Source organism: Dermacentor variabilis, chromosome 9, assembly GCF_050947875.1.
Source record: "Dermacentor variabilis isolate Ectoservices chromosome 9, ASM5094787v1, whole genome shotgun sequence".
Classification (NCBI taxonomy): Eukaryota; Metazoa; Arthropoda; class Arachnida; order Ixodida; family Ixodidae; genus Dermacentor; species Dermacentor variabilis.
Genome location: NC_134576.1, coordinates 136,627,406 through 136,655,296, shown reverse-complemented (window position 1 = coordinate 136,655,296; position 27,891 = coordinate 136,627,406). Strand labels below are relative to the sequence as shown.

The following is a 27,891-nucleotide window of genomic DNA, read 5'->3' as shown; positions in this document are numbered from 1 at the left end:
GTAAATTGAAGTGTGACAATGCAAATTGCGGCTGAAATGCAGAGGCTTGCAGCGCTATGCTTGCCCAGCGATGATACACGGATAAGCCGAGAAATCCTCTGAAGTGCTAGAAATGCCTCTGATGTCTAAGATGTCTAAGAGTGCACGATGTGGACCTTCAAACCCTGCATCTTGACTGTGCATGTTTGCGTCTGGTCAGCACAAGATCTGTAGAGGGCTATGTTCACTGCTGTTAGTTTTTTATTTTAGTGCGCTAGAATCAAAAGTGTAACACAATAGTTCAAGTAACCTTGTCATTTTTAACTTGTGCAGGAAGCAGATTCTTCACCAAGCCATGGAAAGCAGCCAGGTCGCAAGAGGCCGGGTTTCTTTCCATTTCGCCGTGTGTCTCGCTTCCAAGTGTCGAGAGTTCCAAGTGATGAAGGTTCCGTGCGGCAAGAACCCTTGCTGAGCAAGATGAGAAAGCTCTACCACAGTGCAGAATCGCCTTCGTGATCACAATCACAGAAACACATTGTCAACCTTGAGAGCTGCGCGTAATAAGTGAGCCTAACGGAGGTTGTCTCAGCCGAGTCAGCACTAGTTGCCATTGTATTCATGGCCGTGTGTTGTCTGCTGTAGTGGTCACTGAAATCTTGGAGCTTTTGTGTTGTCATGCTATGTTGCCCTGATAATGATCTCTGTGCAAGGTTCTTACAGTACTGTGTCACTCTTATTTTTTTACATTGGGTAAATTGCATCTGAACAGTGATGTGTGTTGCATCATGCAGAAAGCTGGGCCAGTTGGAACTTAGACAACTGAGGCATTTTCAGCACTTCAGAGGAATAAAACAAACACCATAGAACAGAGAAAAGATGACAGTACAGGAAGGGTGCTGGTCTTCAATTGGCTTTACTGCATTGGAAACTATGCTCTAAAATCTCATGTGGAAATATAATCAAATGCTCAAAGCATGCCACATACATCAGACCAGTTGTCACACATGAGTAGTACACATTTGTAGGCATAGATAGCCATTCCTTGATAGATAGCCAGTGTCCTTGCCCTTCTGTGATTTTTTTCTCTATTCTATGATGTTTCATCTTTAATGAAATAAGCATTCTTTGGGAACTCCACCCAATTTGTGATATGTCGGTCTGTCTGTATGTCTGTCTCCATCTAACCTTTCTTATGCAAACTTGAATCACTGGGTAGTGGATGGTCTAATAGGTAGAGCACGAGCTGCTATGCTGAGTAAACCAAGTTTTAATCCAACAATAGGACCAACTTGGGTCACTGGATGGATATGTGGCATTGGTTATTTGCTGGTCTTCAGTGATAAAAAAAGAGAAGCTTTTAATATTTCTCCAGTGCTGAACGAAATCGAACATGCGTCATATAATATTCAATCTTGTCTGAATAAAGATAGGCACCATGCGGCAGACATTGCAGTGCCGCAAGATGGCGCAGCATTTTCTAGAGAGGAAGCGTGAGAGAGGAGCCCAGCTGAATACACGCCTCATACATGACGTGTTTCGGTAGTGGGAATACAGTGCATCACTACATTGCTTCGCAGCTAATTGCATTAACGTCGGCATTCATCATGAGATGGGTCCTGCTGGATTTATTTTTTGCCCCTAGGTGCTGAAGTGTCTTGATTGTATTTCTTAAGTTCTGGGTGTTATGTTTTGTTGAAACACCTGCTGCAGATAAACAGGGGTCAAACAAAAGATGTTAACAAGAAGACTCATCTTTACCAAGGACGAAGACAAGTCTCCTTGTCGAAATATTGGCTACAGCCTGGGACATTCTTTGCTCAGCCACCGTTGATAACTTCAAGTCTCCATCATCCTGCGAATCTATCATTGGAATGCCGTGGACAAGTTCTTGCTCGAAAAGCCCTTGGCATTGATGTAACTTGCCTCCATACAGTTGCAACTCAATATGAAATATCTGAATTTAATGAAATCTATTATTTTAATGTTTTTAATAATTTCCCAATTTTAGCTTGCTTAACATTGTGAGCTAAAGAAGTGAATTTGCAGCACAGTTCTGATCCAAGTCCTCAGTAAGCTCATTCGCATGCGCTGAATGTAGTCGAAGCTTAATAACCACACTTCTTTAAACAAAGTTTTTGTCTAGTAGTAATGTCCCAATATACTGAGGTTTAACCTCCAGTATACCCACGGACATATTTTAGTGCAACGTCAAGCATTTGACAAGAAACTTTGTTGCTGTTTGAAGAGTTAACCTGAAATTCCTAGTCATGCTAATTTTATAGAATTCTGATGTAGGTAATAGTGAGATTTAGCTTGTCTGTAAGCTTCTTACCGTTTGCAGATTACCAGTTTACCGGAGCTGTGGACAGCAGTAGCAAAGCTGGTAGTGACATCCTGTGAGGATATGTGCAACTACATAGCATTGATATTTTTTTTTTCTGCATGAATGTTCTCACTGAAAAAAAATTATAAATAGACTGCATGTTAAGGGTTATGTTGCTGCCATCCCTTTATAACAGCAGTTAAGTAGGATATGGTAGGTCACTGCAGTGTTATCTTTGCAGTGCACTCTCTGGTTAAGCTGTGCATCACAAGGTGCCACTAACAGTGTTGTTGCTGCCGCACACCTCTCTTGTAACTCGGTAGTCCACAAACGCTGATATGTTTACGGATAAGCTAGAACTCTCTAATAGCTTGAGCAAATGCTAACGCCATGTATCCGTTACGCAGGCTGTTATGTAGCACAAGTGCCTGCATTGTGCGCACACCTCTACATTGTTTGTTCTGATTGTAAAACTATTTGAATTTTCACCATGGTAGCATGCTTTTCTTCTTTCAGTGTATTTGCCACAACATACCGGTTCTTTTTAATAGTACCTGGTTAGTGTACAGGGTATGTGCATTATGATCTGTCCAATCTGTTCAAAGAGCTGCTGCAAGAACCGATGAAAGTGCACATTCTGTAGTTCATTGCTGAAGTGGGCACAGTACTACTAGAATATGCATACCATGGCATACCAGATTTGTACGCATTACATTATAGTGTGATTGGGAATATAGTGTTTGAGACAATTTTTTTAGGTTTGATTAAGAAGAAAAGAACATTTTATCACGATTTCAATGTGAGCTGATGACACTGCACACAGTAATCGCAGTTTATGTCTTAAAAACAGCAATGACATGCATGAGTACCTTTGAAACAGGCGTCCGTAAGAAATTAATTCATGTCAATAATTTCCTCTGATCAGCCTTTTAGGGTCTATAACTGATGCTAGCTAACAAAGATGGCGGGCCCTTGTTAACTTTGATCTCTTGCTTTCGTTACACTGAACCGCATCACTTCAGCTGCATGGGGTCATGCTTGAGGCATGAATAAGTTTTACAGGCTCTGAGGGGGTAGCATCGGAAATACTGGCATTCAGTCTTACAGGAAACGAGTTGTCTTTTCCAAAACTAGTACTGATCTTGGCCTCCTGCCTGTGCCTCAAAGCTGCTCGTGCGAATTCCTTGCCAAGGTTTGGAGTACAGCTTCCACTCCTCACTGCACTGCTTTACACAAGGCAATTTAAACCACAAACATTTTGATTGAAGGGAAGTCAAGGAAGTTGTGCACTGTAGCTGTAGCATTTAAGCAATTAAGTGTAAGCTTGAAGAACTCTGCTTGCAGCTTCTCATGATAGTAATACAAGGATTGTTGCCAGCCCATAACATCTCAATGTCAATGTAACCACTGATGCATTGTCAATGCAGCCTTCAGCATAACTACTGTTTGCTTTGTATGATGCGTAGTTGCTGAAGCTTACTCAGATTTCCTTAATCATTTTCTTTCCTTTTCTTATGAACCTGTTTTTGAAAAAATCATGCAGCTGGTTACTTGCTGGACAGTTCTTATACATTAGCTATAAAATACACGTCATCAGTCCCTGCACCACAGTTGTCGGTTGAGATGCTTAAGGTGCAGAGATGAAGTATGCGAGCTTGTGCCTGAGCTATTCATGCCATTGGTAGTGCCATTAAAGGCACTAGCATCAGTGTATTCTCGCCATCACCTGTCATACCTGCGTAATTGTGCCGCCGACTCCGTCCATCATGCATGTGTCATACAAGAAGCCAAATTTCAGGAGATTCTAGAATCTGTAGTCATGCTGGGGAGATGAATGTAGGGGGAAGTAAGAGAGTTGAGCATGCCTTCAAAGTCCAAATGCACTTCTTTTTTTCATTTTTATTGACAAGGTACTTACCACATTTATTTTTGTCTTGTTTACAGACAATTTTAACCTGGAGAAAGTTGCTGTCAGCACACATAAAGCATTTGCATAATGACATTTAGTGTTCTTTATGAATGGTTTTTCATAACTATGTACTTCAAGTTCTTTTTAATTACTGGCGAATATTGGAAGGGAATTGATTAGTAGTGTGCTACTGATATTTTAATTGCATACATTTTCTTCTAAATTTATTACTCATGGCAGTTTCTGGTTGTACTTATATTTCTGCTAGTCTGTCACGTTTTGGTGAAGATGATTTAATTTTACAAAAACTGCCATGCTGAAGAGTCTGTGGGAGAGTCTTACGAAAATATGTTTGAAGAACTGGCATGCTTGATTCGCTGCTGTTAAGACTTGTGCTTTAAGATGTTATGATAATATGATATACTTGAAGCAGTGTTCCTACATTATCATGGCATTTTCAGGACTGTAGAATAGCACTGTAGTACTTAAGTGTTTGTACTATATGGGCAAATTTCACATAATGGGTGGCATTTTCATCTGTTCTGCGCATCACCTCATGCCTTGTTTTAGCAATGAACAGCTTTGATTTGCAGTCATTCTATATGTACGATTGTTCAATTTTTATTTGCAGACTGGTCTGCGGCTTTTGTTGACGAACTTTGGGATTTAATGCCTCTAGAATAATCTGGTGTTACTTGTTTTTCATAGAAATGCCGAGATCTGTTTTGTCCTCCATATGCATGACTGTTCAGTTTTGTTTTGTAGATTCTTGACTGTTATTTTGTTGAATGTTTTGTTGAATGTTTTGTTGAATGTTTTGTTGAATGTTGAGACTTGCTTTTGGAACACTTCCCATCATTGTTAAAAACTGAATACAACACTATGAGGTAGGTTGTTTCCCTATGAAAACATAGTATGGAATGGGCAGTAACATGTTTGTATTGCCAAGGTCGCTCATTGTATGTCTGGGAACTGGTATTGCATGCTGTCTTGAATACATGTATAGTTCAAGACAGTATTTCGACCCCTTGCAACCTTTTTTGAGCAGCTTATGTTCTCAGGCTCACACAGTAGCAACGTTAACCAAAGCTGCCATTGCTAGACTTGCTTTTGTGGTGTTACAGACAAAAGATAAAATTCTTTGCAGAGTGTCTAGAGAAAACACCACAGATTGGCTTGGATATGACCGATTTAACAGCCATTTCACTATACCTATCTGGAAGGGCCATCAAATGCATAAGAAAGATACTCGGGGGGGACTTTATTATGCGTGTCTCTCCCATCATGAAACATATTACAGGCCTCTCCTGCATGAAGTTGTCACTTCTGGATAATAGTCTTTGAACAGCAAAATGACTTGTTTAGTTTGTCCATGCACTTTGCTTGTTACAGTGGCTATGCATCATCACATATCACATTTCCTGGTAGGCTATGCTCTATTATTGCTTGAAATTGCTCTTGTGTGATTGCTCTGTGGCCATGGCTTCACTGTATATTGTGCTTGCAGTGAAGGTGCTTAAAGGCCATAAATGTAGGCATGGGGGAAGTGCCACAGGTATTTTTCTGCTTTCTAGAAGTGAACATTGCCTCGGCATTTGAGTGGTAATGTGATGGTTGCACACCACGTACGATGCAGTTGCCAGAAGAAATTTAAGGCTGCATCTACTTGCACCTTTGCGGCATTTGTGTGCACATGCATGCACATGCACACAGGCACATACACAGCTTAACAGAGCATGCGGACAGATGCAGCGAGGTATAAAACGATAGAATATGACCGGTCTATAGTATTGTGGATGGTGCATGTACTGCACTGGGTGTGATGTAGTGCTTTTGTGGAGACTAGGAGAGAGGCAATCCAAAGAAACAGCTGCATCTGCGTGAGCCATTACTGTGCCTCTATAGTACTACTTGACTAGTCAAACAACCGTATAATAGACACATATATAACAAATTATTGTATATAAAAGGTAAATTAAATGGTGTTTCTTGCTGATATTAGCATGCAACAAATATATGCTTATAATGAATATCAGCTAGAACGAAGGTACTTTTGCCTCGCACGCAACTTGATTACGAGGTTTGAGTGTAAGTGGACAGGCAGCCCACACAAATGTCAGTGAAAGATACAGTAGCATTTGTGTGCAGCTGTTGCCCATATAACAAACGAATATCAGGGGTGCTATGACATCATCTGGACTTGGCTGTAGCAGTATGTATGTGTAATGCTAACACGAGGATGTCATGTTTACGGTGCGGCACAAGGTGATAGTAATATGTGTGTGTTATGTCTAGTAGAGGTTGTAGCTGCAGATCCTCCACGCAAAAACTGTGATGTTCTTGCAGCAGACATCCCAGTACGCCATTGTTCAATTTGTGATAGATTGGCGCTGCCGTGTGTGAGGAGCTGCCGTGTGTGAGGATCGATGCAACGCATTCAGTCTGTGTATGTCAAATATTTCTTCTTTGCCATCTTAGACTGATGCATAACGCACTTAGGTTGTAGTTTAACAAGCACATGAATTTACTAATGTGCTCCGTGATGGTGCTCGTGCCTTATACACTTGCCTTAGAGCTGCCTTTTCTGTTTCCTTATGTGTAGGCCTTAATGTCATTATAATTTTAGGGATATTTTTGTTGCTTTGTTTTAAAAGTGAGGCATGCATGCACGCTTGGCAAATCCTTGTTGTACCCGGTGAGCTTTAGAAATAGCAAACACGGAAGGTTTGCCTATTCTATATTAGTGCACCGAAAAGAGACATTAGTGCACATAGAAGGGATATTATTGTGTCCAAAAATTTACTGCTGGCTTAGCATTTATGGTGAACCCAAACTCTTTTGCACATAGAGTATATAAAGTGTCTAGCTTTAGGATCTGCTATTTCAAAATGCTCCCTTATTTATTGCAATAAAATTTGACATTTCTACCATTGCAGAATTTGGGCCTAACATGAATAAACATTGAAATGTTCCGAGTCTTGAAGCCTGTGTTCATTTTAGATTACTTCCCTGTACTATGGAGCAGCTTTAATTCTCTCTGCACTGTGCAGTTTGTTTTCCACTGGTTTATTTATTTTCAACAGGTTTATGTTGTCCGCTGGCTGTTTTGGATAAACTCAGTGAGTTACTTATTACTTTTGCTGGGTAAGTACCTTCCCCCCTTCCCCTCCGTTAATTTCTGTGCAACCAGGATACCTGGCATATGCATAAAACGACGCGCGACAATTAACACCCTCCTGCCACCCTTTCTCTGAAAAAGAAACAAAACAAAAAATCCTGGCGATGTCACTGCTTGTTAGGTGTGTTCTGCACGGGCTAGTATTGTAAAGGACTCGGGGAGGGGGTGCACAAGAACGCCTCCCCCGTCGAAATTTCTGTGTGCTAGGGTGCCTTCTGCCGACCCCAGCCGAGTTGGTCAAGTCTCCATAGAATAAAGAAAAGTCCCTAGGTATTTTCTGTACCTAGAAACGTTAGGTCAAGTGAGTTTTCTCACACACACCCCTCCCTACCCCGTCACGAAAAAATTCCTGGCGACCCCTCTGCAACAGTGGTATGATCGAATTGTGACAGCGTTTATGACCATTGACAAGCCACAGCACTAGAAGCTTTAGAGCAAAATATTATGGGAGCTTCAAGAGAGTTGTAAAAATATTTGGGAAATAGGGAAATGGCAAAGTGAGCGCTCTCTTGCTGAAGTGGCTCGATCATCATCGACATCACAAAAATCGTCTGGCCGCCGTGGTTTGCCATGAGCCGTGCTGCCGGCTTTTTGTTTACTGTCAACTGTTACGCATTTGTGGCTCACATTTCAAGCATGCAAGCTGACTCGAGCACACAGACTGCGAACTAGCTAAAATACAACTGTGTAGGCAACGATCACCAGCGATGGCAACGGTGGAAGTGCAGGTATCGCGCTACATCGACAATGTTTTGGTGAGTACCAAGCGTTGTGGCTGCGTCGTCGACCGTTTCAGCTGCCAGCGGCTGAAGAAAATCTTGATGAAGTCTGCGCATTTCCACCCCTCAAATTGCTACACGAAATGTGACACGAGTTGTTTACCGTTCACGGAATCGCTAGCTTAGGGCGTTAGAACCGGATTGCCTTTGTGCAAATTCTGCTGTCGCGCGATCACTTTCAGTTTTCGTTGAATTTTGCGAGCACGCTTGAGATGAGCTTCTAAGATTGGTCGGTATCAAACTGCACTGTGTACTTGTTCAACGCGCAATGAAAGGCGCCCGTGTGGTGGCAAAATTCGGGAGGCCATTAGATGCGCAGTATGTGCTTAATGCCCATGTCACGCGAAAACCATCCAGCGCGTTATTTGTCTATGCTAGTCGATCTCATGGCTGGCCGAGCAAAACTACACAGACTCACTTTCAAGCATACGTGACTTCAATGCTGATTGGCGCTGCATGCTTAGATCGAGTTGGAAAAGTTCAGTTGAATTTGATCCGAAGGTACCCAGGATCGAAACATAAGTTTGCCGGCTTTTCATTTTTATGGGAAAACGTGTGCGAACCAAAGCCGCGATGATGTATTCAGCCAATTGAATAACGATGTTCTTTACGAATCGCGGCGATAAGTGTCGTATTGCGTTTTTTTTAAGCGTCAGGAGAGCTAGTTATAATCAACATTACATATTGTGAAACGATATTTACCTTGCTAGTTTCTTGTTTCTTTCAGCAAAATGATACGCTGGAGGAGGTGTTCAACTGCTTCATTATCCACTCCCAAGAAATGCAAGAATTTAAGGAGAGGACATACCAGGAGGACATCAAGACCCTGTTTTCTGGTATCGCACAGGCGAGTGTCTGCAGGCTATAATGTTGATGCAACGAACCACTTTGGCCTATGTTTGAGATCAAAATAATAGGAACAGAAAACGAAAAAGGCATTTTGTTGTGCGTACCTCAGGCATAGGATCACTTTTTCATGACATGTATGCCACTTGTTAGTAAGTTTATGACAGTCGGGCAAGCCAGACCATGGATTTGTCATGATATGATTTGAAATTCCCACTGTGCTGCTGTTTCCTCTAAACTAAGGTTTGAAGTTCAAGGTCATGTCGTCAAAGCAAGCTGAGTTGTCGTCCTAGTTCTGCTCCATTTCTGACTACCTTGCAGGTAATACGAATTCGCGGTCGAACATTACAATGACGGGAGACTTTAATCTGCCGAGAATAGACTGGTCTAATTTTTCTCATGATGGCAAAGATTCTAAAAGTGCTCATGCATTGCTCACGGCTACATTCAACTTTTGTTTACAACTAGTTTCCGACGATACCAGGGTCAATAATTCATCATCTTCACTCCTTGATTTAGCACTTGTTAGCAGCTCACTTCAAGGCTGTACGGTTAGTGTTGAAGACGGCATATTGACCATAAGTTGCTGGCTCTGTCGTGTCCGGTTGCAGGGAGACGTTCTTTTACTAAGCCTGCAGATACTTTCGTCAGAAATTACACACACGCCGACGATATCGCTGTTTTAAACTATTTGGAATCACGCTTGGCTAAGTTCAAGAAAATCAGTGATGTTGATAAAATGTGGTCATACTTTAGAGAAACTCTTCTCTTTTGCGAACAAGAATATGTACCGTTAAAAAAGAAACGCACAAATAGGGAATACCCGTGGTTCACATGAGAAATGATTAAGTTAAAACGTAAAATTAAGCAGCGACGTAAACGCGGTAATACAAACGACCTTTCAAGCCTTATTTTTAACCTGCGGGAGCAAACAAGATCGATGAAAGAACGTTCTTTTTCGGTCACTTTGCAGTCATTTATGAACAAAGAACCCCAGAAGTTCTGGCGCTATCTATCAAAGGATAAACGGTGTATATCAGAGATAAAAGATTCGGGTGAAAGTATTGTTGACTCGACTGTCATTTCTAACACATTTAATGCATTTTTCCAATCCGTGTTGATGTGTACAGTTTTGCATGCACTGTTACCATCATATGGCTATGATAGTCCTATGCCCGAGGTAGAGATAACAGAGGATGGGGTTCATGCCCTCTTGCATAGGCTAGATGTGAAAAAAATCACCTGGTCTTGACCAACTATCCAATACCTTTTTGAGTAGATATGCTGTATGGGTGGCCAAATATTTACATCATATTTTCGTTATATCTTTAAGCACTGCAGTCATTCCTGATGATTGGCGCTCGGCAAAAATAATTCCGGTGCATAAATCTGGCTCTCCTCTTGAAATTAACAACTACAGGCGCGTGTCTTTAACTAGCACCTGTTGTAAAATGTTCGAACACATTATCTTTAAGGCCATTATTACTTACTTAGAAAATAATAAATTGCTTTTTTCGCAACAGCATGGCTTTAGATCTGGTTTATCTACTGTAACCCAACTTGCTGAAATAACTGATGAATTAATTGGTACACTCAATATAAAAGGCCAAACAGACTCTATTTTTTTGAATTTTTAAAGGCGTTTGATGTTGTTCCTCATAAAGATTTATTAACAAAACTGAAGGCAATTGGCATTGAACAGAAAGTAGTAGCACGGATTGAATTTTACTTAAGACATAGAAAGCAGTGTGTTGCTATAAATGGGAGTGTCTCCGAAGATTTGGATGTGTACTCGGGTGTTCCGCAGTGCTCGGTCCTCAGGCCTCTCCTTTTCTTGGTATATATTAATGATATTCACCTTTGCGTCGAACCACCAATCCAGATTAGACTATTTGCAGGCGACTGTGTTGTATACACAGCCATAAATAACCGAGATGACCAAATTAAATTGAACAATTTTTTACACTTTATTGATGCATGGTGCCCAAGGTGGGGCTTAAGAATAAACGCTTCCAAAACAGCTTCCATTAGATTTGGCAACAAAAAGAAGCTCCTTGACTTTACTAACTCTTTAGGTAACGTTACCATCACAAGAACTGACAAAGTTAAATATTTAGGCATCACACTTAGCAATAATTTCAATTGGGAACCGCATGTTGAAAATGTCTGTCAGGGTGCACTACAGAAATTGTCGTTTTTGAAAAGGAAACTGCATAATACCCCTCCTGCAGTGAAACTAAATGCATACAAAGCGCTAATACGACCAAAATTGGAGTATGCATCGGTTATTTTGAGCCCTTGCCAACAATACTTGATTAACAAAATCGAAAGAGTACAGAATTTAGCTTTGCGTTTTAATTATTCAGCTTACTCCCGTCACTCTAGTGTCAGCAACTTAGGTAATAGGGCCTACCTAGAAAAACTTGAGCAGCGCAGGATAATATCTAGATTAACATTTATTTACCAACTTTATCACGAGAACTTTAAGCTATCACGGGAACGATATCTTCAGGATCCTTTCATATGATCAGAGAGAACACGCCACAGTAAAACTATTAGACAGCCAGTCAGCCACATCAGTGCTTACAAGTTCTCTTTATTTCCTCGCGCAATTTATTATTGGAATACATTATCTGAGGAGGCAATGAACTCCGCCTCGTTGGAATCATTTGTTCAATGTATTAGTAATATCACCTTTTGTTGAAATTCGAGTCCAAGTGGTGTACACTCTGAGTTGATAATATTGCCTTGTTCGAGTATTCATTTGTCATCTATGTCCAGTATATTGCCATGTTATTTTTTTTTTCACTTTTGCATGTATTATATCTTTGCAATTGCATCAAGTAATTAGTTTAAATTTACTTCTCTTGTTTGTATTCTTAGCATCCACTCCTGCATGGGCCCGAGAAGGGCCTGCAGTATCTGTAAATAAAAAAAAAAATTCCTGTTCAATCTTGAAATTGAGGGGGTTTACGTTCCAAGCCACACAGCGGGCTGCGAGGGTGAATGTTGTGGTGCACTCTGGAGTAATATTGAGCATCTGAGATTAGTTAAAGGCCAACTGCAGTGAAATTGAACTTTGGCTAGATTGGCTGTAGGAGTATTTTAATGATTGGAAAATGTAGAGAGGTCGGCCGGATATTGGAGCATCTGGCCTGCTACTCTACGTAAGGGAAGGGGAAGAAAAAGGGTCACAATGGGGAATGATAATGGGAGGAACAAAGTGAAGGACATATTACACAACTGGTATCACAGGCGTGAGTCCAGGCCCGTGTCACCTAGGAAACGTGAAAATGCACGCATTGTCTCTGTCGTCTGCCAACTCTGTGGCCATGCGCCTAGCAAGAGGTCCTCCGACAGTGGTCCATTTTGTAAATGTCTCAATGTATCTGCCATTGTCAGTCTTTCGCGCGCATACTCAGGGCACACCACGAGCACATGTTCTATAGTCTCTACAGTACCACACACTGAACAGTCCGGGGAGTCTGTCCGTCGAATAATGTGCAAATATTTGCGCATGAAGGCGACGCCTAATTGCTGTCTGTGTATCAGGCATGCATGAGGGCGTGGAATTCCATGCAGAATAGGAAATTTCATATCGGGATCCAGCCTTTTAAGGCGGACGTGACGAGCGTCTGGCTGGGCCCAGTATCTTCTCGTCGCACTCCTCATTAATTCCGACAGGAGGCATGTGATGTCCGGTCTGGAGAATGGCACTACAGTTCGCAGGCCATTGCTGAGGGCGCGTCTTGCTGCAGCATCGGCCATCTCATTACCGTTGAGCCCACAGTGTCCCGGGATCCATTGGAACACTATGCAGTGGTGTTTTTCTTGAGCTCATGAAAGTAGCTCGGTGATCTGCAGTGCCAGAACCTGATATGTGGTGTGGCGCAGGAAGCATCCCAAAATTTGCAGCGCGGGTTTTGAGTCCGTGAAAATGCACCACTCTTGAGGTCTTTCCCCGCAGATATGGCGAATCGCTTCCCGAATAGCCACAAGCTCTGCAGCGGTTGATGTAGAATTATGGTCTAGTATGAAATCTCGAGTCATCTGTTGGGCTGGTATCACCACAGCTGCTGTCGATGCCTTTGGTGACGCGGAGCCGTCTGTGTAAACATGAACATATGTCTGGTATTCTGACCAGATGTACGCGAGAGCAAGTTGTTGTAGTCCACTAACGGGAACCAATGATTTCTTTAGTATGCCGGGGACATGTACGCATACGAAAGGTTGAACCATCACCCATGGTGGTTTGACGGGGTGATATGGAAGGGCATAGCCTGATGTTATGTGGGGTAGATGGCAGCGGAGTGCACTTGTGAAACTGCTGTCCGGCCGCTCATGTAGAACCGACGTTAATGGATGGCAATGGTGTCGTGTCAGTAAGCGTAAATACACACGAAGTGGTTCGTGGGACAGGTATATCGATAATGGGCATATGTGGGCTTCCTCAATTGTGCCTTTGTTGGAGGCACGCCGTGGCAACCCGAGGCATATTTTGAGTGCCTGCGCTTGGACGCTCTCTAATGTCCGTAAGCAGGAAATGCTCAAGTTTGAGAGTATCGGAAGGCTGTATCGAATGTAGCCTACGAAAAGAGACTGATAAAGTCTTAGTAATGAGCCTTCCGTGGGGCCCCATTTGATGCCTGTTGCGAAGCGAAGAACATGGCAAAACAGATTAAGTTTTTGCTTCAGCATATTAACATGCCTCGTCCATGACAAATCGCGGTCGATGATAATGCCCAAGAATCTGTGGTGGGAGACATAAGGTATTGTGACACCGTTAATGGAGATCGGGTAGCGGCAGACGGATTTGCGCGTGAATGCAACCACAGCACATTTTTCGGCAGCTAAGCGCAAACCCTGATGCCGTATGTATCGTGAAGTAGATGACACGGCCCGTTGTAATTTCGCACATAGTTGTGGGCGTGTTGTACCAGAAGCCCAGATGCAGATGTCATCTGCATATGCACTGATGTGGATGTGAGGTGGAAGTTCGCTCACCAGGCCAATCAGTGCCACATTAAATAATGTTGGGCTGAGAACTCCTCCCTGAGGAACTCCACGGCATACCTGATGACGGTTAGTCTCTCCGTCAGGCGTGGACATGTAAACGAAACGGCCGCTGAGGTAGCTCACACTCCACAGGTAGAGCCGGCCGCCAATACCCAAGTCATCTAGGGCATCGAGAATGGCTTCATGAAGGATGTTGTCGTAGGCCCCTTTGATATCTAAGAAAACAGCGGCGACGAGTCGGCGTTGACGTTTTTCATGTTCCACTGTCGTAACGAGGTCAATGACGCTGTCAATTGAAGAACGACCCCGCCGAAAACCGGTCATCATGTTTGGATAAAGATAATTTCTTTCCAGAAACCATTCGAGCCTCGCCAGGACTATTCGTTCCATAACTTTTCCAACACACTGGCTAATGCAACTGGGCGGTATGAGGTAAGCTCATAAGGAGTCTTTCCAGGCTTCAAGAGAGCAACCAGGCGGATGATCTTCCACTGCTGCGGAACAATACCGGAGACCCATGTGTCGTTGTAATAATTGAGCAGCGCAGTGCGACCAGCCCTGCCAAGGTGGTAAATAGGTATTATCTACTATAGAAGCGGCAGGCGCTGGTAATTGTCAATTTTCCTACTACTACGATAATTTAAACACTTTACACGACACCTAAGCAGATGACATGGGCACGTATAATGGTTAGTGCATATATGCAGATCCTTGAAATTGGCATCCGAGGTTTCCAACTTGCCATGTGTGCTGCCTGATCTCAAATATTAAGCCCAAGTGCTGCATTGTTTCTTAGCATTCTGTGTTCTGCTTCATTTCCAGCAAGTGATAATACCAGTGTTTCTTTGAGCCTTGGTATCAAAAATGATGTCGTTTCATGAAGTTTTTGTGATGCATCAATTTTTATTTCAAACGCAATAAAATAATTTACGGGTACGTTCCTCTATATCTACGCTATCTGAAACTAGAATTCTTATGCAGCCCAAAATTTCATTGCAGTTGGTCTTTAATAGAGAGTTCTAGCACATCCGAAAACTTCTTACCATTTGTGGTTTGCTGGAGAGGTGTACAGCAGCAACAACACTGGTAGCAACATCTTCTGCCACTTTGTCTAACCACAATGCCTTAGACATGTTTTCATGTTACATCACTGTTCTTGTTGAAAAAAAAATGTAAAAAGGCAGTGTGTTCATAATTATGCTGCTGCCTAAAATTTACACCAGCAGTATAGTTGCATACACTTGGTTACTGCAATAATAGCTCTGTGTCTGTCTCATTGAACTCTGTGCCACCAAGTTGTGCCTCACAACTGGCCACTCGTGGAACAACTAACCTTTTTAATGTGCTCCTAAATCCTGAGCTGTCTCTGCTGCATGGCAGCTGGTCATAAAACCTGCACCCTTGTGCACAGCAGCAGGACACCTTAGTCATTTATTGCATGGACTGTTTCTTCTCTCCAGGAATCGCTAGATGCTGCACTGAAGCAGTATGTTTCAGTGGTTTCCAGTTTGAGCAATCACCGCCAGATGCAGACCTTGTTGTCTCTCCTCCACCATGCGGTCAATGCTGGGGTTGTTCAGCCAAAGTGAGTTCTGAACATGTGTGGCATTCCTTGTGAATACAAGCATTAATTGCAATTTTTATCACCAAAAGACAATTTGCAAAATTATCTCATGCCCGTGCCACATGGGCAAGGTTAGTGCCATTAAGTGTCCAGGACCTTAAGTTTCCTTATGCCATTGTGTCTAAGTCTAGTCCTACACTTGCATTTTTAAATGCACTAAATGCTGCAGTGATTACTGTAGCTTTCGGTTTGTTATCTTAATAACATAAAGAAGTTTCTTGTGTGTAAATATCTAAGAAGTGCCAATAAAACATTGATGGACATATTAGCTGTAGAGTAATTTTAATTTAGTGTACAAAATGTTTTTTCAATTATTTTTTTTTGTGAAGTTGTACCTGTTAATGCCAGCAGTGTGAGCACATGCTGTATGCATTCAATGGTTGAATGAGTTGTAAGAATGCAGTACACTGCAAGTGGCATTAACTTGTTAAGAATGACCATGTGGCATCGCATGAAGGGCATTAAACTTTAAAGCGTTAAGCTGTTATTGTAATTTCTTTCTGTCCTTGGGGCCTGGGTTTTCTGCCCTGTAAAACACCATTCTAGTCAAGCCATATGCTTTCGCCCAAGACTACAGAAAGCATTGTCAAACTCTGCTGGACTACTTCATGCAGTAATGCATATTCAGGAGCTCCTGACCTATACCTATCCCTTCATTCCTACAGAAGGTTCTTTGGGAGTATAAAATTGTTGTGAATAATTTGTTTCCTTCAAAACATGCCGTGACCGTTCATATATCAACACATGTAAGGAGAAGGAGGTTATGGGGGCCAGATCGCATTGCCACTTCGTTTGACATAAATGCGTGAGTGTTGATCTGTTAAGGGGAGTGTTTGAATGGAAAACAGTTTTACAGGACAGCTGACCTCATGTAATTTTGCAAATTGTATGCAGCAGCTACATGTGCAAGACATTATATTGTCTTAGGGATGTGGATATCAGTGCTCGCTGCAGCACTTGCAAAAATTAGTATGCTGTTTGGGTCTTGCTCATATTCTCATTTTTGCACTGCTATCATTTGGTGTAATTTGTAAATAAAAGGTGCAGTCAACACAAAAGAGGCGGTTGTGTTGTTTAACTGAAATGCACTTCTGCTACTTCATTTCATGCTTACATATTTAAAGCATCAAAAAGTAGGCTTTTTGTTCTTTTGTTGGAAAAGAAAGCAAATGGAGAAGGTTAAGCTCCATTTCATTAGTGATGCTAACTGCTTTAGTGTGCTGGTAGCAGTACTTTATGTGGCAGAGGTTTGACATTTAGATGGATTAAGTATGTGAACAGTCCTAATTTGAAATTATATGCAAAAAGGGCAGAAATTCCTGCTTTCCTGTAACTTATGGCACTGAGAAATTGAGTTGATTGATTGCAATATGTAACTGTGAGACAAACGTGTACCACACATATGTTAGACTTTGGGAACTGAAACAAAATATTGTAATTAGAAAGGCTTATTAGTTGCTCTCTTTAGATCATATTTGAACTGTGCCTTTCAGCATGACACTTATCTTATTACAGACCTGTGTGTGATGCACTTTTGGCTACTGACAAATTTCACTACACGGCCGAGGAGTATTGGTGCCAATCATTGTGTCTCATTCAGAAGATTGTGGCTGGAATTGACTATAAGGTTTGTCCTTCATCACTCATCTAAGCTTGTCCAGGTACATTTGACTTGAAAGCTGCTAAATAAATTCTACATCTTCCAGGGTGTTCGTGACCTCTTGAAGGCAATATTTGACAAGGCACTTTCAATTCCTCCTACGGTAAACATATCTATGATGAGGCAACTAAACACAATCAGCAGTGTGAGTTTTCAATTTCTTGCTTTTATCTGTCTTAATGTGCTGTACCTTAAAGTTTTGTACACTTAAATGTCAATATGGAACCTAGCATTACTGTGAAATGCAATTTCAATGCAAGAACGTCTATGTTGTTTAATTCACATGGATTACAACAGCACTTTCATTTTTGTGTAAAAAATTGCTGCAATTAAATTTTTTTTAACGAGTGTGACGACAGAAGTGTTTAACTGCTGCCTATCATCTGGCACCCGTCAGGTATTGGAGCACATTTTTGACCGCAACGCTGCTCTCCTGCCGAGTTACCTTATCTTTGATGACGTCCAGAAGCGATTGGCTTCGAAGACAAACTGGCCACACTGGGTATGTATGTTAGTGCCAAAGTTCCTGGATAGAACCACTGTCCACTATGTGCTTCTTAATGCGGTCCGCTAACTGACCTTAACAATGGGAGTGGACAAAGATATTGATCGTGCTTTTCATGCTTCATCTAGTTTCTTGTTCGTTTTTGTTGTATTTTGTGATTGTTCACATGAAACACCACTGTTGCGATTGAATGAGTGAGAAAGGGTATATGACAGCTGCTTTCACTACTAAGCAAAAGTTGCTCATCCAGAATCAAAGCATAAGGTTTTAATATCCCAAAGCAACACATGGCTGTGGTGGTCTATCAGCCACCTGCGTATATTTAACGTGCACCTAAAGCTAACTGCTGCAAATGTTTTTACATTGCACCCTCATTGGAATGCTGCCATGGTAGTTGGTTATCGAACCCATGACCTCATGCTTGGCCACAAAGCACGTTAGCCACAGAGGCCAGTAAAATGTTGGTTAATTTGGCACCGAGCATTCTGTGTTCTGCTGTGTACGTCTTCCAGTGTGCATTTTATGACAACACTATCATGTAATGTATCATTTTGACTGGCTTTCTAAAACTTCTTTTGCACTGCACAAACCCACACATCTAGGCCTCCATGCATTTCGCATGTATGGGATTGAATTATGAGCCCTTTAACTCCTGTTGCACTTTTGTTGCACTTTTCTTAGGGGATTGTGGCAGCATATTGGAAGACGAGTCCTAAATGTCTCAAGTGCAGTTGCTTCGCATGGTGAAAATGAACCATATCTGTCAGCTCCCTTCAAATTGTGCTGTTCGACTTGGTCACATTTTACATTTAATTTGGTGGTTTATTTTTTATCTAAGAGTTGTATTTGAATCATTCATATTTGAACCCAACATTCGGACTGACAGGAAATTGTTTTTGAAGAAACTTTAATTATTTCGAAGATATTTTTGATGAATAAAGAAATGCTTCATACACATGTTTTGTAATTAGGATATTATCTAGAAATATATAGTTTAATGAAGGAGATTTATAAAGTTCACTAATTTTAACCCCTTAGCTGCTGACATTGAGGTAACTTGTCATCATAATGAGCGTCCTCTGGTGCTGACGACAAGTTAACTTGTTGTGAACTTTCTGCAAGTTTCGCACGTTACACATGTGCAGTTCCTTGCAATTTTGACAAATTAATAATACACAGTGACTTATGCTACTTTATTTCAACAAGACAAGTAAAAATGCAATAAGCATTGCCGCGGAGGGGGTGGGGGGGGTGTTCTGTAAATGTCCAGCCAGTGATCATGTCCATTTTGTCTGCTGCTGAAGTTCCGATTGGCTGGGCTGGGATAAGCTTCAGTAGGAGACAGCTGCCCCCAGCAAATCAGCACTTCAGCAGCAGATGAAATGGACAGGTCCACTAGGTGGACACTTACAGAATGCCCCCTTCGTATCCTATTTTTAGAAAAGATTGTAACAAAATATGCAGGTTTAAAAGGAAGCCTGCACGTTTAACATATATTTCTAAATTTGTCACTGCACTTAAGGGGTTAATAAAGAACTTCAGAGTGAGAGGATAAAATTTTAATCAGCAGTTTAGTGCATATCTAAACCAATGGTGACTAAGTTAGGCTTGTGAATGTATACATTCTTGTGATTATGTGGATGCACACTTGGGGTTTATATAACAAAGGCAGTTGAAATTTGAGATGTGTCTCTATGCTGATGCAGTGTTACCACTTGTGAGTGGTGGCGGTGCATTGAAAGTACATGACAATAAAACATAATGGTTAAAATTATAACTGAACATGATGTTTATATTTCAGGGAATGCTCTACATTATCTGCCTCTCGTGGAATGTCTGCCATAAGGCTTCTGTAATCAAGTTGTCATTTCATATTGCTTTTCTGTTTCTTTTTCTCCCTTCTTGTGGCACCCTAGAAATTTGCCAAACTTGTCTCTGACTTTGTGGACAGCTTCCAGCCCTGCGCTCAAATGGTGACCATTGTGGGTGAGTCAACTCTCTGTCGCCACGGAACACATTTAGAGTTTGTATTATGAACGTGCTAGACTATGAGGTTGCAGGCAAATGTTTTTTTCCTGTGATTTTATAAAAAGCTAGTGATTGATGCATCTGGCGTTGTGTAGTTATAGCTGACTGTTTTCAGTATGTTCTATTCAGATGTGTTTGTCTTGACCTGCAGTGCTCAGAATGAAGGCAAGGAAAGGAATTAATTCATTTATTTACTCTACATAGTGGTCATCATACAGATTTGGTAGAAAACATAACCTATGAAAAATATGATTCTAAATTAAGAGACATCAAGTAGTCAGCATGGTTGAAAACTAACAGAGGGAGACTATTTTATTTAGCTATTGCTTGTATAATCTGGGAATATTATAGCACTGCAAATATGCAGGGGGGGGGGATATCAAAGTTGCGCTCATCAAGGAAGTTGTGCGTCATCTGTCCCAGTTGTGTGTAGGATCATTGGGGAAGGGTTGGAATGAATATAACTATGGGAATCCTGGGCGGCAAATAGGTTTATAAAATTGACAGCACTGTGCAGTGAGCTAGCATCTAGTGTCTCGAGCTGAAGTTTCAGAGGCAGTGCTTCTTAGTCCTGTCTTCAGACTAAGCTTCTCGCGTCTACTACTTTCGTTAGACCAGTTTTGGAGTACGCTAACACAGTTTGGGGGGGTTCCCCACTCAGTAACTAACATAACGAAACTGGAAAAAGTACAGCGAAAAGCGCTGCGGTTTATTCACAACAAGTATAAGCGCACAGATTCACCCACTAACCTTGCGGCTATATCGGGTATAGCGTCGCTCTCATCAAGGGCGAAGCAAGCACGGCTCAAATTTTTATTTAACTTGATTCACAACTATTATAAGATTGACCTAACAAAATACATCACAATCACAATCATCGCGACATAAACATGCACACGCTTTAATAGAATACTCGTGCCATAATGACACATTCATGTACTCTTATTTCCCCCTCGTGATAAGGGAATGGAATCGCCTCGATCCGTCAGTCATTTCTGCAGACTCATAGTCTCAGTTCACATCACGTTTAGAATCCACATCTAGTAATCAGTAATGCAGTCTTATTCATATAATATGCTTTGCAACTATTGTAAGACATGCTGATTATCGTGAAGGTGTTTACTGTTATTTTTGTTCCCGTTTGCTGTCTTTTTCATGATGTATTCTCTGTATTGCTGCGCATGTTTCCTAGAAATGTGATATCTATATTTGTTTTTTTATGTATTCTTACCTTGTTCCTTTAAGTTCCTTGTTTGGCTTATTGACACGCGATTTGTATGTGCACGTTTATTACCGTGTCTTTCATTTCTGTGTGCCCTCCTGCTATGGTCCCTGATGGGACTGGCAGTATTGAAAATAAATAAATAGAGTGTGTGTGCTGATCAAATAGGCAGTTCTGTGTTATCTACAGTAAGCACATCTGTGAAAGGGGCCCTAAAACCCTTTTGATGTGAAAGCATCAAATGGCTCACTGAGCGAAAAATCCGGTGTCCGGCATCTGTAGCAGCGAAACGGCACCCAAGTTCTCATTGGCTGCAACACCACATCACGAGTGCACCTCAGCGGAGGAGAGCGGGCGAAAGGAACACCTGCTCCTGCAAGTAGCATGCCAGATGTTGCGTGAGGGGAGAGGGCATTGCCATGATGGCATGTCACCCTTGCTCTCGCTCTCTTAAGCCTGTGTTATCTGTGCGTTCCTTGTCTGCACAAGCTCTCACCTGCATTCTAACTGCTCCTTGGTAAGGCCAAATCAAACGCACCAAGCGTCTCAATGCGCTCACTTGCCTGCGAGGAGTTCATAACTCGAAGGACCACTCAGTGGTGTTCAAGTGGACATTAATGCTTTCACACTCACAGATCTATAAAAAGTGCTTAGTTAAGCTCAGTAAGAAAATGTTGGCGATATGTAGACAAGGCTCCTGTGAATGTTTGAGCCAAATATTATTTCATTGCTTGCAGCAGGGAAATTACAATCTTGTTTCAAATACAGTGAAAAATAGCTTCCTCTCTCCTTCACAATATTTTCATGCAGCCACATTGGAAGCAGTCAGGCTCACTAACAGTTATTTGCTGATTTAATGATCAAAAGAACATTCTCAGTAATACTCTAATTATTAAATAAATTTAAATACTCGTCTGTGATCTCAAAAAGACAAAAAAAAGCATTTCATGTTTGCAATTCCTTTTAGATATGCCATTTACATGAAGCTTCATCTGTTGAGTGTCACCTCTGAGATTGCACTGGTGAGCTATGTAGTGTATATACCGTGGCCGTCATGGGGTGCAACAGTCAGCCTTTTCATTGGCGAGATGATCAGACAACCACGTGTGCTGATTGGTCGCTGTAAGGGACGTACCTCCAGGCACCTGAACGCTGATCTTGTGTTGAGAGAGCGTCACACATGCCTGAATAGGAAGCAGCGTCGTAGGGGGGGGGGGGGGGGGAAGAAAAAGAAAGGTTTGGCCGCAGCCAGGCCCCCTTGCCATCTCCCCTATGTAGCTTCCAGTGCGCTAGTGCAGCCAAAGGAAAGAGAAAGCCACATATAGGTGCTTGAACTACCTTTAACTCAGCTCATACTTGAAGAATTACTCTCGGGGGACCCTGATTATGAGAAGAGAATTTGCAGAACGATAAAAATATGTCAGAGTGCATATGGCAGGTAACACCAATCCCTGACTGGGAGCTTACCACTGTCATTTAAAAGAAAAGGTAGAATTATTGCATTCTACCAGTGCTAACATACGGGGCAGAAACTTGGATGTTAACAAAGAAGATCAAGAACAAGTTAAGGAACACACAGAGTGATGGAAAAAAAAAAAAGTTAGGCATAACATTAAGAGACAGAAATACAGCGGTGTGACTCAGAGAGCAAATGGGAATAGCCGATATTGTAGTTGACATTAAAAGAAAAAAAAACATGGAGCTGAGCAGACCATGTAATGTGTAGGTTAGATAACCGGTGGACCATTAGGGTTACAGAATGGGTGTCAAATGAAGGGAAACACAGTCGAGCACGGCGGGAAATTCGGTGGGGTGATGAAATTGGGAAATCTGCGGACAAGCTGGAATCGGCTAGTGCAAGACAGAAGTAATTGGAGATCCCTGGGAGAGGCGTTCGCTCTACAGCGGACATAAAAAAATAGCCTAACAGTGATGATGATAATACTTGAACGATGCGAAAAATTTTTGTGGCAGCTCTGCAGGTCTCTAAATAAAGTTGTTACCAACCAAAGTAGATTCATGAGCTGACATCCTTTAATAGTAATGCCACTCTATGATTAGCTAGAAAGGTGTTTTAGGGACGAGCTCAGTTCGTCAACATACCACTTGTGGCAATGAGAAGTGCTTAGATATTGCATAGCAAAGAGGTAAAATGAGGTGTTGATGCTTATATTGTGAAGCAAATTTGTAGAAAGAGCTTTAGAAGGGTTTTCGAAGGAATGAAGTTTGAATATATACCATCCATATGAAAGGAAATGTCACTTTTGATCAAAATAATAAAACACTTAAAAGCTTAAGGTAGCAGTTATAGGCTGCAATGCTATACGCTCCCTCAGTCAGCCTTAAGCATAGTGCGTGCTTAACATATACAGGATGAGGATCTGTGAACACTGTCCTGGCTTCTAACATCCATTGCTGGAGTAAATTGGTTGGTATACCAGCTGCCCGATGCCATACATATTGATATGCCATATACTGCCATCTTTCATACTGTGCTTACTGTTACTGCTAACCGCCAGCTGTCCTGAGCTTTCTGAGAGTGGTAGGTGGACACTCGGAGATTCCTGTGCCTTCTAGTGAGAAAACTTGAAGTCCTGTTACTTTCTGTGTCAGAGATTTGCCATGTGTGTGCCATATGTATTAAAAGAGCTTGGAATCTCAGTTTTCCTCTGCCTACTGCTCAGGTCGTTCCAAGCTTCGGCCAGTTGTTGGCCATTCAGGAACCTGCTGCACCGTCTGGAAGCTCGACCCGAACACAGCCAAGTTTACGATGAAAGGACAGCTACCTTACAGTGCGGTGAGTTCTCAGCCTATCTCATACTCTTAGTGATGCTGGAAAGAGCATTTTAAGTGCAGCATTACCTAGTGTCGAGTTAAACCCGATTATATTGAACCCTGTTTAACTGAATTGTCTAATTAGCATTATCAAATTGGAATTAGCATAAAAATTATGCACCTGTCAGGTAGCTTAGCCTGTATATGTGGGCCAGTGTGAACCAGTCAGTGAACACAAGAGTTCATGATGTTAATTCAACAGCCAACCACTGTGTCCTGGTGGGATTCCTTCCAAAAAATGAATTTTCGAAAGAACTTTGATGTGTTGTTCTTTAGTTGTCAACGTTTATAAAACTTATAAAATTGCACGCTATATTGAACTCACTGGGACTTTTTTATGTGTTCAATGTAAAATAGTGTAACTGTACGTTCACCGTCTTAACCAAATTCCTGCAGGAAGTTCAGCAGCCCCAGACAGAGCTCCTCAGATACGTGCTGGAACAGCCATATTCGAGGGAGATGGTTTGCAGCATGTTGGGTCTCACAAAGCAGGTAAGCGCTTTCTTGATGTTATGTTGGCAACATTGGCTTGCAGGCCACTCTTGTGGCTTGGCTAGAGAAAGAAACACATGCACAGCTTTGTCATCAAACCGAAGAAGTATGAAAACAGAGAGATGGGATGTCTGAGGGTTTGTACATGCATTTTATGCTCTTTAGTACATGGGTTTGGTTTGCTCTTGGCAATAAAAGACATGACAGCACCGTACTAGTGCAAACATGAAAGTAGGGCATTCACTGCTCCTTCTATCAAGAATGTGAGCTAGCTGGTATATGTGAAAGGAAAACTTTCTCAATCCAACACATGAGGAATCAAGGACTTTTGACTCGCCATACAAGGATGATGGGCAAATTTTTACCTATGGCACACACCAAAGCCTAAGTTGTTTGTGGGTTCGGTGCCAAACTGGGAAGCCGAATCCGAAGCCTTTCACAGGAAATTCTCACAACTACATTTTCGTTTTAATGCCATTTCATTTATTACTCTGTGGGGTCGATATTTGGGTGTAATACCAGGCGCATAGGAGGTTTCGAGTTCTATGGATCCCCTCTGTGAAAGACGAACTTCTGAACAGACAAACAGGTTTTCTGGTCCCTTTGAGTTTGTTTGAAGTAGTTCACTGTAAATGACACACTCCATGCACGACAGGCTTGCAGCTTCCATTGTTCAAAAGGTCGTGTGTGCAAGTTGCATGGTCCTTCGTACCCTTTGCAGCAGAAGCAGCGCTGCCCAGTGCTAGAGCAAGAACTGGTGGCCCTTGTTGTCCGAGCCATGGAGAAGTCAGAGCAGGAAGGTCCGGAGGAGCCCATTGAGCTCTTCTGGCAGAACCTGTCTAGCCAGCTCATCTATTTCGTGCTCTTCCAGTACGCCAACTTCCCGCACATGGTGCTTGCATTGCATGACCAGGCAAGTCTCTTGTTCACTGTGTGCTGGCTTGGGGCGTGCGGTGATTACTAGTTGAAAGCATTCTAGTACCAGGCTCATACTGGCATGCACAACTTATTCTTGTAGCTTTATCCTTTTTGCTGTTGCTATGCCATCAGTATTGTCGTGTTCACCTTGTCTCCGCTGCTTGTGTTTAGTTCCAGCAGTTGAGCTAGACAGACCGATTGACCTCTAGTAATTGCTGGTTGATATAGAACGCACTATAATGTGCTATAAATAGGGGGCTAGTTGTATCCACATCATCCACTTATGCTGACTGTGCTGTAGCTTTCACTGTCGAGCTGTAGTTCTCTTTGCTGACACTGGCTCACATAGTAATGCATTCAGGTTTACTCAGTTTATTGTTACTGCGTGCCTTACTGCCAGCGTGCTGCCATGGCCACATTGCTGTATTATTATGTGCATCGTGTTTGTGACACTTTCTTTTTGTATTTTTCTGGCTTCATAATGTTGTGATGATTTCATCCTCAGTCAAGGTAATTTATCAAAGATTACATGACCAAGTTGCTCCAATGTGCATCTTATACTACCATTAAGAAAGCAATGCTTGACACTCTGCTAGCGTGTGTCATCTGGCTAATAAAAAAAATATGCATCACTACTCTGCTGATCTGTGGTTGTAGCTTTGCATTTAGCTTGTGTATGCTCAGCCTAAAGCAAAATTTATTGCTCTCATGAATGCTTTGCAAGGTGTAGTTTATTTGTTCATTAGACTGTCTTTATGTTTCAGTCAACATTTGTTATAGACTCTTTTTGAGTCGGGCATAAATGAACCAACCTATTGGCCATCTTGACCTGCATTCACCTACAAAATGAGCTCTCTTATACAACATCCTGTTTTTCTTTTTTTTATCTGGCAATTAAAAGTTTGTTCTCAAATTACTGTGCTAAATACAGAGATTAAAAAATGTGTCTGATCCAACTCGAAGGAGATGCTAAAGAAATGAAGCTATGTGACATAGCAGGTTTTGTTGAACTGAGCTTCAGTCTCTTTTTGAGAAATCTAATTTGCCGTATCTTATTTCACATGTACCATTGATTGCAGCTGGTCGGCAGGAACCTGCGCAAGGGTAGAGACCATCTGATGTGGGTTCTACTGCAGTTCATCTCTGGAAGCATCACCAAGAACCCAGTGAGTAGTTGCTGGTTGGGTTTTTTTTAGGTAACCAGCATAGAGGAAAAGCTTTGTTGAGCTATACAATCATGGAGTGAAATGCAACAATAGAACTACCCATATGTGCATTTACTTGAAGGTGCAGTGTTGAGCTGTTATGCATGTGATCACTAAAGGTAGCAGGGATGCTAATTTAAGCGAAGAAACCACAACTACGCCAATTTCACACGAACTTTAATATGTCGGAAGCTAAAGTGCACATATTAGTTAGCTCTAAATTGGCGCATTTCATTTGGTGCTAGCAGTACCTAATTGCCACATATTGCTGAATTCTGAAATTGTGTAGCAGAATCTGTTATCGTCATCGTCACTGTCGTCATCATCATTATGCTAATTTATTTCTACAGCAGGACGAAGGCCTCCTCCCAGGTATTGTTAATAGCCTTTCTCTTGCATCAACTGATTCTATCCTGTGCCAGCAAATTTCTCAATATCCTCCCTTTGCTGTCTTCAGCTATGTTTTCTGGTTGCCATTGGCAACCATTCTGTTTCTCTGGTATAGGCCACCACTTATCTGCCCAATGCATTGCATGGTCTGTCTAATTCTGTTTCTTCCTGATAACCTCAACTAGAATATTGGCTAACCCAGCTTCCTCTCTAGTCCACATTGCTGTCTGCCCATTTGTTATTGTTAATGTTACATGTGTCACTTTTTGTCCCATCACTCGCTGCGCAGTTCTCAGCTTCTTCTCAAGTTTTCTTGTTAACCTCCAAGTTCATGCTCTATTGGTTAGTAGTGGTATAAAGGCAGTAAGCACACTCATTTCGTGCTCCAAGCTGTTGATACTTTGAACATACCAACATCACTTTTATGAGACTGATGTCAGTTCCATTTCGTGCCAGAATAGCAATGCAGTGTGCTTCCCTCCTAGCCTAATTCAACATTGGAAATTCACAGGATGACTACAGTTGCTGTAACTGCCATGCTTGATTGCAGGAAACTGTTTGTGGTAACTGATTGGGCTTTATTGATTGCTTGCAGTAGTCTGGCCTGAAATGGGACATTTAGTTCAATGAAACAATATTTAATTGTCTGTCAACTAAGTACTTATTTGTGGCTTGCATTTGCGTTACTGATAGTTTGTTTCATATATTATCTTCAGGTGTAAAAAATAAAGGTTGACAGCAACCACTTGGCGAAGTGTCTTTTTTTTTATTCCAGCTCCTTGATGTGATCACACTGGCAATTTACTGATAGCCTTCTCCATTTTGCCTTGAAGAAATAATAAATTTTTGGTTCTGTTCTTACTTCATGGACTTTGCTTTCGTTCTTGAAAAGGAGCATTATTCACTTTCATGATACAGCAAGAGGCATGTAATTACTCTTTCAATATTAATTTTATAATGAAGAGGTTAAAAACATTTCTGA

General features: G+C 41.7%; 2 protein-coding genes across 5 annotated transcripts in view; both read left to right on the top strand.

Moving 5' to 3' along the window:
• Positions 1 to 7,187, top strand: part of LOC142557634 (uncharacterized) — a 31,224-nt gene extending 24,037 nt beyond the window's left edge. For all 4 annotated transcript variants that reach the window (XM_075669606.1, XM_075669608.1, XM_075669607.1 and 1 more), the window contains one exon: positions 313 to 7,187. In XM_075669606.1, the coding sequence (XP_075525721.1) occupies positions 313 to 495 (183 nt within the window). In that variant the 3' untranslated portion in view covers positions 496 to 7,187. The remainder of the gene's footprint in view (positions 1 to 312) is intronic.
• Positions 7,188 to 7,722: 535 nt separating this feature from the next.
• The window catches only part of MED23 (mediator complex subunit 23), a 51,541-nt gene continuing 31,372 nt past the window's right edge, over positions 7,723 to 27,891 (top strand). Inside the window, exons 1-11 of the mRNA XM_075669601.1 lie at positions 7,723 to 8,144; positions 8,896 to 9,015; positions 15,491 to 15,615; positions 17,170 to 17,281; positions 17,361 to 17,459; positions 17,712 to 17,816; positions 19,736 to 19,805; positions 23,754 to 23,866; positions 24,301 to 24,396; positions 25,118 to 25,309; positions 26,394 to 26,480. Of these exons, the coding sequence (XP_075525716.1) occupies positions 8,097 to 8,144; positions 8,896 to 9,015; positions 15,491 to 15,615; positions 17,170 to 17,281; positions 17,361 to 17,459; positions 17,712 to 17,816; positions 19,736 to 19,805; positions 23,754 to 23,866; positions 24,301 to 24,396; positions 25,118 to 25,309; positions 26,394 to 26,480 (1,167 nt within the window). The 5' untranslated portion in view covers positions 7,723 to 8,096. The remainder of the gene's footprint in view (positions 8,145 to 8,895; positions 9,016 to 15,490; positions 15,616 to 17,169; positions 17,282 to 17,360; positions 17,460 to 17,711; positions 17,817 to 19,735; positions 19,806 to 23,753; positions 23,867 to 24,300; positions 24,397 to 25,117; positions 25,310 to 26,393; positions 26,481 to 27,891) is intronic.